Source organism: Oncorhynchus nerka, linkage group LG20 (assembly GCF_034236695.1).
Source record: "Oncorhynchus nerka isolate Pitt River linkage group LG20, Oner_Uvic_2.0, whole genome shotgun sequence".
Classification (NCBI taxonomy): domain Eukaryota; kingdom Metazoa; phylum Chordata; class Actinopteri; order Salmoniformes; family Salmonidae; genus Oncorhynchus; species Oncorhynchus nerka.
Genome location: NC_088415.1, coordinates 20,608,870 through 20,625,651, shown reverse-complemented (window position 1 = coordinate 20,625,651; position 16,782 = coordinate 20,608,870). Strand labels below are relative to the sequence as shown.

At 43.5% G+C, this 16,782-nt stretch overlaps 1 protein-coding gene across 3 annotated transcripts in view; it reads right to left on the bottom strand.

Annotated features, from left to right (window-relative positions):
- Positions 1 to 528: 528 nt before the first annotated feature.
- The window catches only part of LOC115102024 (poly(rC)-binding protein 4-like), a 61,768-nt gene continuing 45,514 nt past the window's right edge, over positions 529 to 16,782 (bottom strand). For 2 of the 3 annotated variants that reach the window (XM_029621519.2, XM_029621518.2), the window contains exons 10-14: positions 15,830 to 15,886; positions 15,542 to 15,671; positions 14,734 to 14,777; positions 7,222 to 7,391; positions 529 to 1,571 (exon numbers count right to left, since the gene is read on the bottom strand). In XM_029621519.2, the coding sequence (XP_029477379.1) occupies positions 1,214 to 1,571; positions 7,222 to 7,391; positions 14,734 to 14,777; positions 15,542 to 15,671; positions 15,830 to 15,886 (759 nt within the window). In that variant the 3' untranslated portion in view covers positions 529 to 1,213. The remainder of the gene's footprint in view (positions 1,572 to 7,221; positions 7,392 to 14,733; positions 14,778 to 15,541; positions 15,672 to 15,829; positions 15,887 to 16,782) is intronic. The other variant, XM_029621520.2, reaches the window with a different exon arrangement.

The following is a 16,782-nucleotide window of genomic DNA, read 5'->3' as shown; positions in this document are numbered from 1 at the left end:
TATAGTAACTCTGTGTGTGTGCCCTGTATTTGTGAATGCAGGCGGAGCCCTCTGCTCCAGTGGGGTTGTGGAGAAGCCTGCCTGCCTCACACTGAAGTTATTGTTCAGGGACAAAGAGCACTATGATGTGAAGAGCATCCCTCATAAAACCTGCCATTTGGAATGACGTGCCACCCACAGGCTCGTGACAGCTAGGGGAAAATAAAAAATAAGCTGGCAGGAGGAGAACTGGTGTTGCGTCACTTTTAATATGATGTGTATTTTCAAAGTGGCTTTACAAGTGCAGTCTTCAACGTGGTTTCAAATAGATTAATTATCTCTAAAAGAAAGAAAGACCGCTCTTTGGGTTGTTTCATGTATTCTGCAATATGTTTGAATCGCGCTGATTGGCTTACATTTGATTTTGAGTGTGTGTGTTTTCATTCATTGATTGAGCATTTCATCTCGTGTCCGCAGGCGACAAAGAAGTTGCAGATTTCCCCTTTAAAATGGACAAAGGTCAAATTTAAAGGGAGACTCAAACCTGCAGCCATTTCAAGAAGAAAAAAAAGTTTAATAAACAAATCAATTTACATAAATAAAACAAGTTGCACATTTCAAACATAACAAACATAACACTCAACACTAGATTCCTATAGCAGAAAACACTTATCTTTTTCCTCCCAAGCATTTACAGATTTTCTTAAAAACTTCAAGAAGCAAACATAGACATTGTATAAAAGCATCATACAGTGTGCATCCATCCGCATCAGAGTATAACTTACAAACTTACTGAAGGATAAATACTTTTGGGCCTATTCCTAACTTGAGAGGCAAAAACGTACCATCACATCAGTGCATGAAAATCCAAGTTAGTGCATTTCCCAAGTTAGGACTGTCCCCTTTATTAGTGATAAATAACAGTAGAATGAAGTGGAGGTGAAAGCAGTCCATTATTGTATGGGGAACTCACAAATCATCTATATATGTAATGTATAGTATACCTTATGATAGTTATCCTCTCTTCCATGTGGTGAATTATAAAGTCAAGTCAAGACCATCTCTGGCAGCAGATATGGCGTGAGTGAATGAACATCTGACATGGCACCCTATTCACCATATAGTGCACTATGTAGGGAATAGGGTGTAACTGGAGATGGAGCCATTATAGAAAGCTGTCCTTCATTTCAGCCTCCAGAAGAAGGCTGAGGCTAGGCTGCTGTACCATGTAGCATCAGTAAGGTGCGAACTTCTGTCTGTCTGGTTTCTTGATGCAGTTGGCTGAGGAGATTTTGGTAGTGTAGGCTGCCAGGGTGGTGTGGGAGGGGGCTGCGGTGACAGCGACCTGGGGCGTGGGGCTAGAGAGAGTCAGGAAGGGGACAGACTTGACCCCTAGCAGGCCGGAAAAGGGCAGAACGCCGTAGGGGTGGCCCATGACGGGGGTTGGGGAGAGGGCACTCATGGCTGCCAGGGTGGAGGCGGAGTGGGGGGAGGAGGCCGGGGAGACGGGCTGGGTGAAGGCCATGTTGAGGTCAGCCATGTTGGGGGAGGCCATGGACACTGCCTGGGCCGTGGATTTAGCTGTCTCTAAACTATGGAGAGAGAAGAGTAGAGGACGAGTGGCTTTCAATACAATAGAATAGAATACAGTACAATGCAATACATTGCAATACAATACAGATCTATGAATTCTCTAAGGGATTATTACCAGAACAAGAGAACAACGGCATCATTACCGCATATCACCATGTTATTTAAAGGTCCAATGCAGCCGTTTTTATCTAAATATCAAATGATTTCTGGGCAACAATGAAGTACTGTTATTTTTTTCAATTAAAATGGTGAAAAAACAACCCCAAAAATACTGCATGCAACAATGCAACAATTTCAATGATTTCACTGAGTTACAGTTCATATAAGGAAATAAGACAATTTAAATAAACGAATTAAGCCCTAATCTACGGATTTCTCATGACTGGGAATACAGATAGAGTATGCAACTGTTGGTCACAGATACCTTAAATAAAAGGTAGGGGCGTGGATCAGAAAACCAGTCAGTATCTGGTGTGACCACCATTTGCCTCAGCAGTGCAAAATATCCTCTATATGCATAGAGTTGATCACGCTGTTGATTGTGGCCTGTTAAATGTTCTCCCACTCCTCTTCAATGGTTGTGCAAAGTTGCTGGATATTGGCGGGAACTGGAACACGCTGTCATATACAACATTCCAGAGCATCCCACACATGCTCAATGGGTGATATGTCTGGTGAGTATGTGGGCCATGGAAGAACTGGGACATTTTCAGCTTCCAGGAATTGTGTACAGATCCTTGTGACATTGGGCAATGCATTATCATGCTGAAACATGAGGTGATGGCAGTGGATGAACGGCAAGACAGGGGGCGTCAGGATCACGTCACGGTATCTCTGTGCATCCAAATTCAATAAAATGCAATTGCGTTAATTGTCCGTAGCTTATGCCTGCTGATATCATAACTCCACCACCACCATCGGCCACTATGTTCACAACTTTGAGAAAAGCAAACCACTTGCCCATGACACCATACACGTGGTCAGCTGGTTGGACATACTGCCAAATTTTGGAGGTGGCTTATGGTAGAGAAATTAACACTAAATTCTCTGGCAACAACTCTGGTAGACATTCCTGCAGTCAGCATGGCAATTGCATGCTCCCTCAAAACTTGAGACATCTGTGGAATTGTGTTGTGTGACAAAACTGCACATTTTAGAGTGGCCTTTGATTCAAATCAAATGAATACAACCGTGAAATGCTTACTTAGAAGCCCTTAACCAACGGTGCAGTTCAAGAAGAGTTAAAAAAAGATTTACCAATTAGACTAAAATAAAAAGTAACACAATAAGAATAACAAGAATAACGGCACCGGTACCGAGTCAGTGGGGGGGTGGTCAATGTAATATGTCTGGAGGCGATTTTTCTTGAATTGATCAACAGTCTTATGGCTTGGGGGTAGAAACTGTTGAGGAGCCTTTTGGTCATAGACTTGGCACTCCGGTACCGCTTACCATGCAGTAGCAGAGAAAACAGTCTATAACTTGGGTGACTGGAGTCTCTGACAATTTTATGTTTTATGACACTACCTATTATATAGGTCCTGGATGGCAGGAAGCTTGGCCCCAGTGATGTACTGGGCCATTCGCACTACCCTCTGTAGCGCCTTACGGTCAGATGCCGAGCAGTTGCCATACCAGGCCGTGATATATCCGGTCAGGATGCTCTCGATGGTGCAGCTGTAGAACCTTTTGAGGATCTAGGGACCCATGCCAAATCTTTTCAGTCTCCTGAGGGGGAAAGGTTTGGTCGTGCCCTCTTCATGACTGTCTTGGTATGTTTGGACCATGATAGTTTGTTGGTGATGTGGACACCAAGGAACTTGAAACTCTCGACCCGCTCCACTACAGCCCCATCGATGTTAATGGGGGTCTTTTCGGCCCACCTTTTCCTGTAGTCCACGATCAGCTCCTTTGTCTTGCTCACACTGAGGGAGAGGTTGTTGTCATGGCACCACACTGCCAATTCTCTGACCTCTTCCCTATAGGCTGTCTCATCGTTGTAGGTGATCAGGCCTACCACTGTTGTGTCATCCGCAAACTTAATGATGGTGTTGGAGTCGAGTTTGGACATGCAGTTGTGGGCGAACAGGGAAACCAGGAGGGGACAAAGTACTCACCTTTGAAGGACCCCAGTGTTAAGGATCAGCGTGTCAGACATTTTGTTGCCTACACTTACCACCTGGGGGCAGCCCATCAGGAAGTCCAGGATCCAGTTGCAGAGGGAGGTGTTTAGCCCCAGGGTCCTTAGCTTAGTGATGAACTTCGTGGGCACTATGGTGTTGAATTCTGAGCTGTAGTCAATGAACAGCATTCTCACATAGGTTTTCCTTTTGTCCAGGTAAGAAAGGGCAGTGTGGAGTGCGATTGAGATTGCATCATCTGTGGATCTGTTGGGGCGGTATGCGAATTGGAGTGGGTCTAGGGTGTCCGGGAGGATGCTGTTGATGTGAGCCATGACCAGCCTTTCAAAGCACTTCATGGCTACGTGAGTGCCACGCGGCGGTAATCATTTAGGCAGGTTATCTTCACTTCCTTGGACACAGGGACTATGGTGGTCTGCTTGAAACGTCGTCGATGCACTTATTGATGAAGCCTATAACTGACGTGGTGCACTCCTCAATGCCATTGGATGAATCCCGGAACATATTCCAGTCTGTGCTAGCAAAACAGTCCTGTAGTGTATCATCCGCGTCATCTGACCCCTTCTGTATTGAGTGAGTCACTGCTACTTCCTGCTTTAGTTTTTGTTTTTGCTTGTAAGCGAGAATCAGGAGGATAGAATCATGGTCAGATTTGCAGACTGTTACGTGGAGTTAAGGTGGTCTAGGATTTCTTCTTCTCTGGTTGCACATGTGACATGTAGGTAACATTTTTGTCAAACAGATTTAAGTTTGCCTGCATTAAAGTCCCCGGCCACTAGGAGTGCCGCTTCTGGGTCAGCATTTTCTTCTTTGCTTGTGGCCTTATAGAGTTGGTAGAGAGCGGTCTTAGTGCCAGCTTCGTTCTGTGGTGGTAAATAGATGGCTACGAATAATATAGATGAGAACTCTTGGTAGATAATGCGGTCTACAGCTTATCATAAGGTACTATACCTCAGGCAAGCAATACCTCAAGACTTCTTTTTTAATATTAGACATCGTGCACCAGCTGTTATTGACAAATAGATACACACCCCCACCCCTTGTTTTATCAGAGGTAGCGTCTCTGCACTGATGGTGCATGGAAAATCCCGCTAGCTCTATATTGTCCTTATCATCATTCAGTCACGTCACGGTGAAACATAAGATGTTGCAGTTTTAATGTCCCGTTGGTAGGATCATCTTAATCGTAGCTCATCAATTTTATTCCAATGATTACACATTAGCAAGAAGAACAGATGGCAGTAGGAGTTTACTCCTTGCTGTCTCTGCCTGGCCGGTTCCCCTCTTTCCACTGGGATTCTCTGCCTCTAACCCTGTTACGGGGGCTGAGTCACTGGCTTACTGGGGCTCTCTCATGCCATCCCTGGGGCGGTGCGTCACCTGGGTGGGTTGATTCACTGTTGTGGTCAGCCTGTCTGGGTTGGCGCCCCCTTGGGTTGTGCCGTGGCGGAGATCTTTGTGGGCTATACTCGGCCTTGTCTCAGGATGGTAAGTTGGTGGTTGAAGATATCCCTCTAGTGGTGTGGGGGCTGTGCTTTGGCAAAGTGGGTGGGGTTATATCCTTCCTGTTTGGCCCTGTCCGGGGGTGTCCTCGGATGGGGCCACAGTGTCTCCTGACCCCTCCTGTCTCAGCCTCCAGTATTTATGCTGCAGTAGTTTATGTGTCGGGGGGCTAGGGTCAGTTTGTTATATCTGGAGTACTTCTCCTGTCCTATTCGGTGTCCTGTGTGAATCTAAGTGTGCGTTCTCTAATTCTCTCCTTCTCTCTTTCTTTCTCTCTCTCGGAGGACCTGAGCCCTAGGACCATGCCCCAGGACTACCTGACATGATGACTCCTTGCTGTCCCCAGTCCACCTGGCCATGCTGCTGCTCCAGTTTCAACTGGCCTGGGCCCTAGGACCATGTCCCAGGACTACCTGACATGATGACTCCTTGCTGTCCCCAGTCCACCTGGCCATGCTGCTGCTCCAGTTTCAACTGTTCTGCCTTACTATTATTCAACCATGCTGGTCATTTATGAACATTTGAACATCTTGGCCACGTTCTGTTATAATCTCCACCCGGCACAGCCAGAAGAGGACTGGCCACCCCACATATGCTCTCTCTAATTCTCTCTTCTTTCTCTCTCTCGGAGGACCTGAGCCCTAGGACCGTGCCCCAGGACTACCTGACATGATGACTCCTTGCTGTCCCCAGTCCACCTGACTGTGCTGCTGCTCCAGTTTCAACTGTTCTGCCTTATTATTATTCGACCATGCTGGTCATTTATGAACATTTGAACATCTTGGTCATGTTCTGTTATAATCTCTACCCGGCACAGCCAGAAGAGGACTGGCCACCCCACATAGCCTGGTTCCTCTCTAGGTTTCTTCCTAGGTTTTGGCCTTTCTAGGGAGTTTTTCCTAGCCACCGTGCTTTTACACCTGCATTGTTTGCTGTTTGGGGTTTTAGGCTGGGTTTCTGTACAGCACTTTGAGATATCAGCTGATGTACGAAGGGCTATATAAATACATTTGATTTGATTTGATTTACTCGCTCGCCTACGGATTCTCAGAAGGCTGCCCGACCTGCGGCCCATTTTCCTGTGTCTTTTCTTCACACAAAAGGCATGGATCTGGGCCTGTTCCAGTGAAAGCAGGATATCCTTCTCGTCGGACTCATTAAAGGAAAGTTTCTTCCAGTCCGCAGTGAGTAATCGCTGTTCTGATGTCCAGAAGTTATTTTTGGTCATAAGAGACGGTAGCAGCAACATTATGTACACAATAAGTGTAAAAAAACGAACAAAATAGCACAATTGGATGGGAGAATGTAAAATGTCAGCCATGTTCTTCGATGCCATCTTAATATTAAGATGCACAAGGTGCACCTGTGTAATGATCATGCTGTTTAATCAGCTTCTTGATATGCCACACCTGTCAGGTGGATGGATTATCGTAGCAAAGGAGAAATGCTCACTAACAGGGATGTAAACAAATTTGTGCACAAAATTTGAAAAATTTGCCTTTTGAGCTTATGGAACATTTCTGGGATCTTTTATTTCAGCTCATGAAAAATTGGACCAACACTTTACATGTTGCGTTTATATTTTTGTTCAGTGTAGATTCTTAGCAAATAACAATTTCTCAAGCAATAATTTAGCTAGGACTGTCTGAGAGTGGTCTGAAGGGAGAGGGGGAAAACTGAAAACTAGCCGTTATTGGCAGAGAGGTTTGGAACTCTCTTTCTTATTGGTACCTTAACTAATTTAGCACCTGGTGATGTCACAAATAAGGCCAAAACTCTACCCAATCAAAACAGGTAGAAATTTCAGGCGGTTTTACAAACAGCTCTTACACTAAAAGGGCATTATCATAATTTTCACCCTATTAATCCTCATAGCGTGGAAATATATATAAAACACAGAAAAATCACATTTAACCTTTGCCCTTAACAGTTATGGAAACAGAATCACCTCTCCCTCCCCCGGCACTGATTGGTTAGACTGGATCGCATCAGCCAGTGGCCTTACCAGGAGGTGATGAGGTACTGGGCCAGGTTGATGCTGACTGGTGTGCCTGTAATGGTGACGTGACGGTCACTGGTCCCGTCTAGCTGGCTGCCAATCTTGATCTGAGCCCCCGACATCTGCCTGATCTCATTGATCTTAGCGCCCTGCCGGCCGATGATCGAGCCTATCAGCTGCAAGAGATAGATAGATAGATAGATAGAGTGGAGGGGTGGATGGATGGATGGAGAGCTATATGCAGTGGATATCTCTGCAGAGTCTCAGCACTTGATTGCATTCAGATTGTCTAAGAGTTATTTATTACGTTGCAATTGTTTCGAGAGTTGTTTCAAAAGTCTCAATGTTGCAATACATCAAACAAAGCTACTGTAGGCTATATGACAGTGGTGTTGATGATGCTGAGTATGCTAACTATTAATAATGATAAACTGCAGGCAATACTTGTGAAAGCTTGTGTTGAGAATGTGTGTACATGTTATTATTGGCTTTCTACAGTTTGTGTATGAAATGTACACCTCTCTAAACATTGTGATCACATTGTTTGTCTGCAATGGCCCCGTCATCTATCATGCATGTCAAACACACAGTTTTTCCAACCTCTTCCTTAATTGCAGTGCTCCATGCCCCAATAAAACAGACAGGAGAGAGAGGGGGGCACATTTGCCTCTCATTAATCTGAATGGCTAAAAGGTTATTGATTTCCATCGCCGTGGCGACTTCGCAAACAAATCACTTCCCGAACACGACCCAGAATAGAGGCATCTCTCGGCTAATAGAAAACCTAATGGGAAAATAATTCAAAACATAACACCCAACTGGTTTGTCTCTTTTTATCTGACATTAGATTATAAAATACTGACATTAGTTTATAAGATGCTGACATTAGTTTATAAGATGCTGACATTCGTTTATAAGATGCTGACATTAGTTTATAAGATGCTGACATTAGTTTCAATGATACTGACATTAGTTTATAAGATGCTGACATTAGTTTATAAGATGCTGACATTAGTTTATAAGATGCTGACATTAGTTTCAATGATACTGACATTAGTTTATAAGATGCTGACATTAGTTTATAATATGCTGACAATAGTTTATAATATGCTGACATTAGTTTATAAGATGCTGACATTCGTTTATAAGATGCTGACATTAGTTTATAAGATGCTGACATTAGTTTCAATGATGCTGACATCAGTTTATTCGGGGTCTTAGCTGATTTTTTTTTATTGGTTTCCGTTGTCTTGGAGCATTGCTCTGTTGGAGAACAATACATTCTCAGCAGGACCAAGGCCAGTGGATAATGCTAGGTTTAGGTTAAACATTTTTGCACCTAAGAAAATAAATGATAAACAACAATACAGATAAAGAAAAGTTTTAAAAAAGGTGCGCAGGTGTGGTTGGAAGCCCAAGGGCTTGTAAAACTATTTACAATATACAGTACTTGTCAAAAGTTTGGGCACATCTAATCATTCCAGGGTTTTTCTTTATTTCGACTATTTTCTACATTATAGAATAATAGTGAAGACATTACAACTATGAAATATCACATATGAAATCATGTAGTAACCAAAAAAAATCTAAATATATTTTATATTTGAGATTCCTCAAAGTAGCCACCCTCTGCCTTGACGTCACCTGGAAGGCATTTAAATTAAAAGGTGTGCCTTGTTAAAAGTTAATTTGTGGAATTTCTTTCCTTCTTAATGCGTTTGAAACAATAATTTGTGTTGTGACAAGTTAGGGGTGGTATACAGAAGATAGCCTTATCCTGAGTGGTGCAGCGGTATAAGGCACTGCATTTCAGTGCTAGAGGCATCACTACCGGCCGTGATTGGGAGTCCCATAGGGTAGCGCACAATTGGCCCAGCGTCATCTGGGTTTGGTCGGTGTAGGCAGTCATTGTAAATACGAATTTGTTCTTAACTGACTTGCCTAGTTAAATAAAGGTTCAATTTAAATAAATAATTGTCTAAAAGACCAAATCCATATTACGGCAAGAACAGCTCAAATAAACAAAGAGAAACGACAGTCCATCATTACTTTTAAGACATGAAGGTCAGTCAATCTGGAAAATGTCAAGAACTTTGAACGTTTCTTCAAGTGCAGTTGCAAAATCCATCAAGCGCTATGATGAAACTGGCTCTCATGAGGACCACCACAGGAAAGGAAGACCCAGAGTTACCTCTGCTGCAGAGGATAAGTTCATTAGAGTTACCAGCCTCAGAAATTGCAGCCCAAATAAATGCTTCACAGAGTTCAAGAAACAGACACATCTCAACATCAACTGCGTGTATCAGGCCTTCATGGTCGAATTTCTGCAAAGAAACCATTACTAAAGGACACCAATAAGAAGAAGAGACTTGCTTGGGCCAAAGAACACGAGCAATGGACAATAGACCGGTGGAAATCTGTCCTTGAGTCCAAATTTGAGATCCCATCTGGTTTGCACTTAGTGGGACTATCATTTGTTTTTCAACAAGACAATGACCCAATACACCTCCAGGCTGGGTAAGGGCTATTTGACTAAGAAGGTGAGTGATGGAGTGCTGCATCAGATGACCTGGCCTCCACAATCACCCGAACTCAACCCAATTGAGATGGTTTGGGATGAGTTGGGCCGCAGAGGGAAGGAAAAGCAGGCAACAAGTGCTCAGCATATGTGGCAACTCCTTCAAGTGTGTTGGAAAAGCATTCCAGGTGAAGCTGGTTGAGAGAATGCCAAGCGTGTGCAAAGATGTCGTCAAGGCAAAGGGTGGCTACTTAGAAGAGGTTTGTGCGGGATTATTCTTTTATTCTTTTATTGATGTAGCTCGGTGAGGTTATGCCCTATTTCTTGTTTTCACGGATTTAATAAGAGTGTGTTATTGTCTGAGCTTTGTTTGTTCCTCCGTGCGTTTGTACGGGTTCTCTGTTGTCAAGGGCGTTTTACTTTTTTTGATTGTGCCATACCTGTGTTGGTGGACTTGCCAATTAAAGTACGCTTCTCAGACATCCATGCTCTCCTGCACCTACCTCCTAACGCAAGGAGATGGCATATGTAGGTAGGAGGCATATGTAATGGCCCAGACAATATTATAGCAAATGAGATATGGGTAAATTAAGCTATAGTAAAGAGTTAAGCAAGCCTCATAAACCAAACCACTAATCTTTCTGATGATACCAACAGATTTAATCACTTTGCTGCAGACAAATTTAATGTGATCTTTCCAGGATAACTTTTCATCAATTAGAACATCAATTAGGAATCTAGTGGATGTGACTTGTTCCATTTCATTCCAACCAGTTTGTTTATCTGGAACCATTCTGAAACCTAGGCTTAAGGATCAGTGTATAGGCCCAGGGTCTAAGCCTGAGTGCAGGGTGTCAGTCCCCAGAGGTAGAGGTTATGCTGTCAGATAAGCGGCGAGAGGCCTAGACAGTGATGGAGTACTTCCAGTATGTGTGCTTTGGCAGCTTAACAACGGATGACTGATAGTGGCCACTGCGCCACACGCACACGCACACACACACACACTGCTCTCCTGCTCCTGTCCTTCTCCCTATAATTCATATTCCTTCCTGAGAAGTCACTGTCCTGCTCAGCAGCATTTCATTGTTCGCACAGCATCATGGTTGGTCTCCCTGGCTATTATTGGCACATCATATTATTCAGGGAGCAGCTAGCTAGGTGTTGGCACTGCCCAGCCAGGCTTAAGAGCAACCCAGGGAGACGATGAGCAGTACTAGCACAGACCTGGGATCAGAGATAATGACAAGGACTCCCCCCTGCTGGGAGGGAGAATCAGTACCTCAGAACAATACATTAGTTCTGAGCAACTTGAATCAATTTGTCTTGATGCTTAATTGATTGTGAAAAATGAACTGCATTGGAAGTTGTCGTGGAAGATTCAGAATTTGTTGGTAACATATGTAAGATGTTTTATATTCATCAAATGTGTGTAAGTTACTTCTCATCAGAATGGTATTTTTGTATAATACTGTGGCGGGGTTGCAGTTATCTGTTCTATGTCAAGACTAAGTTGCATTGGGCCGCAGAGAGGGGAGAGGTCAAAGTGTCATCATGTGTAAACATATCTCTTGACTCAACAATGTCTGTGTGTCAGTTCAGTGTGTCTCCGTGAGCTTGTCCAGGATTGGTTGTATTTAGAGTTGGTTGTATCTAAATGACAATTTGATATATGCCTGTTGATATGGAGGATTGGTTTATGGTTCTGGGGTTTGAGTAAGGAGACAAAGCTGAACGATTTATTATGTCTATGCTGTCTGACTATGTGTGTTCTTTGCTATTTAAGGATCTCAGTTGCATTGTAAGGTGGCTCTCAGAGAATTCACTGAGAGACACTGAATTACCTGAGAGTCACAGGATTGTGATAGAGCTCATATAATTAAAGATGGACTTTGATAACTAACTCTGACTTGTGTGTGTGGTTTGCTCCCATGATTTGGTAAATAGAGGAAATTTCCACGACAAAGTATAGGAAGACTTCTGTCTAGGCCATTGTAATCCCAAAACAATGTTGAGTAGAAGGCTTGTTTTGAATGTTTACAGGGCAATTTTCAGAGGTAGTGTAGGAGCTCTAGGGGCTTCCGGATTTAGTGTAGATCCAGGTTAATAACATGCAGGTAATAGACCACTGTGTTCATTAGTGATTACCTTTGCTATGCAGGACATACACAGTACAGTAACACTGCATGCCTCACCTCAGCTGCTACTGTAACTGGCCTATATTTTCTTAGAATTCCAGCTGAATTTGTCATTTGAAAGGACACAGGAAGAAGGATAGGGTGGTGGGGGAGTCACCATTTTTCTCCAGGCTAAATCTTCCCTGGGCAGAAGTACTGCTGACTAAAGCTCTTCCTCAATCTCTCTCTCTCTCTCTCTCTCTCTCTCTCTCTCTCTCTCTCTCATCTATGTAGCCTCCTCTCATTCTCTTTCTCTTTATTCAGCTGCACTAGTATGGAAGGGAACCACAGGGGAAAGCAAATACCTGGTGTGTGCACACCATATCGCTTTCACCGCTTCTATGTATTCAGATCAGTGCAGATGAAGATAAAAGAAAGCAGATGAGGAGAGGAAACCGTTTTAGAATATTGAGATGCACCAAGCCTAAATCTCCCACTGGACCTCTGAGAATGGATCCTAAATCCTCCACTGGTCTGCGGTCTTTGGTTTCTGCTATGCCTGAGAGAGCCAGAGACACAGAGAGACAGAGAGAGAGGGCTCATCCATGGCTATAAGTCCTCTCTGGAACAATGGCTGGAGCTTAGACTCAGCTGTCCCTGTCATGCACCACACCAGCCATTCCACTGACTGATTGGAAGGTTTGATACTTAAGGGTTTGCTGGAGAGAAGTGGTGACATTGTTCAAGAGTTATGTCTGGTTGGTTGGCATGTCATCTTAAACAGGAGAGCTTATTGCACTCTGTCATGGTACGATTCAGTTCAAGATTGTAGAGTACATGAAGTCTGATCAATTCACACAGTTGGACAGCCTATGCCAGTCAGTGCTAGATCATCACAGAGGACAAATCTGGGTAGTGCCTTTCCCACTGTTTTCCAGCATCTCCGTCTCTTGCTCTGTGATTGGAGAGGCATCACATGATGTGTTTGAGTGAGAGTGGGAGGATCTCTAGCTGTTTTTTATTGTCTGTTTTGACAGCAGAGAGAGAGTGTGTAAGTAGGTCAGGGAACAAGAGAGGATTAACTGGGTACTCATGGGAGTCACTCCGAGACACTGCAGCTGGAACCCAGACAATAACACCAACGGATCCATATCTTCTCAAAATGCCCACGACCTTGGGTTACTCTGGGGTTAGAATGACTTGGATAATTTGTATGTTGCCAAGATGTCTCCCCTTCCCACCTTTGATGTTACCCAAGACCACAGTCTCTCGCACGCCTTGAACCTTCAAGCATCGGAGTTGTTTACATGTGTGATATGATATTCCCGCTTCTGCTGCTGTTTGGTGTGTTTGGTATTAAGCCTGCAGTAGACTTCTGCTGCTGTTTGGTGTGTTTGGTATTAAGCCTGCAGTAGACTTCTGCTGCTGTTTGGTGTGTTTGGTATTAAGCCTGCAGTAGACTTCTGCTGCTGTTTGGTGTGTTTGGTATTACGCCTGCAGTAGACTTCTGCTGCTGTTTGGTGTGTTGTTTGGTATTAAGCCTGCAGTAGACTTCTGCTGCTGTTTGGTGTGTTTGGTATTAAGCCTGCAGTAGACTTCTGCTGCTGTTTGGTGTGTTGTTTGGTATTAAGCCTGCAGTAGACTTCTGCTGTTGTTTGGTATTAAGCCTGCAGTAGACTTCTGCTGCTGTTTGGTGTGTTGTTTGGTATTATGCCTGCAGTAGACATCTGCTGTTGTTTGGTATTAAGCCTGCAGTAGACTTCTGCTGCTGTTTGGTGTGTTGTTTGGTATTATGCCTGCAGTAGACTTCTTCTGCAGTTTGGTTTGTTGTTTGGTATTAAGCCTGCAGTAGACTTCTGCTGCTGTTTGGTGTGTTGTTTGGTATTAAGCCTGCAGTAGACTTCTGCTGCTGTTTGGTGTGTTTGGTATTAAGCCTGGAGTAGACTTCTGCTGCTGTTTGGTGTGTTTGGTATTAAGCCTGCAGTAGACTTCTGCTGCTGTTTGGTGTGTTGTTTGCTATTAAGCCTGCAGTAGGCTTCTGCTGCTGTTTGGTGTGTTTGGTATCAAGCCTGCAGTAGACTTCTGCTGCTGTTTGGTGTGTTTGGTATTAAGCCTGCAGTAGACTTCTGCTGCTGTTTGGTGTGTTTGGTATTAAGCCTGCAGTAGACTTCTGCTGCTGTTTGGTGTGTTGTTTGGTACTAAGCCTGCAGTAGACTTCTGCTGCTGTTTGGTGTGTTGTTTGGTATTAAGCCTACAGTAGACTTCTGCTGCTGTTTGGTGTGTTTGGTATTAAGCCTGCAGTAGACTTCTGCTGCTGTTTGGTGTGTTGTTTGGTATTAAGCCTGCAGTAGACTTCTGCTGCTGTTTGGTGTGTTGTTTGGTATTAAGCCTGCAGTAGACTTCTGCTGCTGTTTGGTGTGTTTGGTATTAAGCCTGCAGTAGACTTCTGCTGCTGTTTGGTGTGTTGTTTGGTATTAAGCCTGCAGTAGACTTCTGCTGCTGTTTGGTGTGTTTGGTATTAAGCCTGGAGTAGACTTCTGCTGCTGTTTGGTGTGTTTGGTATTAAGCCTGCAGTAGACTTCTGCTGCTGTTTGGTGTGTTTGGTATTAAGCCTGCAGTAGACTTCTGCTGCTGTTTGGTGTGTTGTTTGGTATTAAGCCTTCGGTAGATCGTTCTGGTTAAAAGCATTCAGGTTGGTAGTAAATTTCATTTCATTAAGTAAATTTAGGAGATGGCAGTTATTTTCTATTAGTATTTTTCCAATTCAAATTCCAATCCTAGAATTTAATTGGTAATTCAATTCACCTCCGGAGTAGACTTAACCCGAAGGAGGTATGATAAAATAACTGAAATGTAAAATGTAATATTGTTTAATTTACTGCTTACATCATTTGGAATAAGGAGCTCCTGCGATGAGTTTGAGTCCATTCCTAATGAGAGAGAGAATACGTGACTTAACAAACCCTTTCATACAGTCATTCATATATTCATCTTTTACATTTGGCTTGCAGGTCAAGCAAACCAGCAAAAATGACATGATACATGATAAATATTTTTGGTGGTATAACGGCTAGATTTAGCTAAGCAGCTCATTTCCATTTGAATATTCTGTTTAACACGCCATTGTGTCTTTTATTTCTCCAGGCTCTATGATACTGGGGTGGAACACATCATTTCTTATAATAGTTCCCCTTTTCACTGCCAGATATGGAGAGCCATTTATGAGAGAAAACTGTTGGGAGCTTCTTCACATCTTCACTCCCACAAGCACATAATCAGCTGGGCTAATGACATGGATCCCTTCCCTCTCGCTACTGGAGAAACAGATACCAGATCTTAACAGGAGACGTTCTATCTCTGCTCATCCTTCCCTGACAAACTGTTGATGTGACTGATATTTGGCAGCTGATAGGAAAACATGACTAATAGAATGAAAGATGATTACTGTAAATATCAAGCCAAAATCTAGCTCTTCTGTAGTTAGTGTAACAGGTTGGCTTTCAGTAAGATCAGCATTCAAGAGAGGGCATTAGTTCTGGTCTGGATGTATACTGTCCGATGCCTAAGTCTCCTACAGCTTTAACTATTGCTACTCACACCTACAACAACTTGAACCTGTTATCCTTGTGAATATCCATATAGTTAAATGTATTTGACTGACATGTGGGCTAAATAAAGGACAGTAAACTCATACCGGATAGAATGGTTGTGGCCTGCTGGCACATGGTACTCTGCTGCATGTTCTGCTGCATGTTCTGCTGCATGTTCTGCTGCATGTTCTGCTGCATGTTCTGCTGCATGGATAGCTGATGTAGCTTGGCCAACTAGGACACAAAGGGAGAAATAACATATCAAATGACAGTGGGATTGTAAGGTTACTCGTAACAGTTCAATAGCAGTTTGGATACTTTGCAGTATAATAAATAAATGAAAGTATATGTATACTGCTAATGGTAACTACAGTATATATAACCCCACTTACCTCTGTATGAGGAATTCCATATTGGTTTTGTACAGAGTAGGCCTGGAAGAGATCACTCTACATTAGGCAAATGACAGTAATAAAACAGTGTTATGCCAATAACCACTTAGCAGACAGTGTATATAAGTGCATCACTGATATATCATATTTATACAGTTTGCTGTATCAACAATCGCTAAGTACACTACATATATAAAAATGTGGACACCCCTTCAAATGAGTGGATTTGGCTATTTCAGCCATACCCGTTGCTGACAGGTGTATAAAATTGAGCACACAGCCATGCAATTTCCATAGACAAACATTGGCAGTAGAATGGCCTTAAGGAAAATCTCAGTGACCTTCAACGTGGCACCATCATAGGATACCACCTTTCCAACAAATTTCTGCCCTGCTAGAGTTGCCCCAGTCAACTCTAAGTACGGTTATTGTGAAGTGGAAACATCTAGGAGCAACAACGGCTCAGCCGTGAAGTGGTAGGCCACACAATCTTACAGAACGGGACCGCCGAGTGCTGAAGCACGTAGCATGTAAAAATGGTCTGTCCTCGGTTGAAACACTCACTACCAAGTTCCAAACTTCCTCTGGAAGCAACGTCAGCACAATAACTGTTTGTCGGGAGCTTCATATATGGGGTTTTCATGGCAGAGCAGCTGCACACAAGCCTAAGATCACCATGCGCAATGCCAAGCATCGGCTGGAGTGGTGTAAAACTTGCCGCCATTGGACTCTGGAGCAGTGGAAACACGTTCTCTGGAGTGATGAATCACGCATCACCATCTGGCAGTCTGACTGACGAATCTGGGTTTGGCGAATGCCAGGAGAACCCTACCTGTTGGAATCCATAGTGCAAACTGTGTATGGTTTGGTGGAGGGAGAATAATGATCTGGGACTGTTTTTCATGGTTTGGGCCCCTTAGTTCCAGTGAAGGGAAATCTTAATGATATAGCAT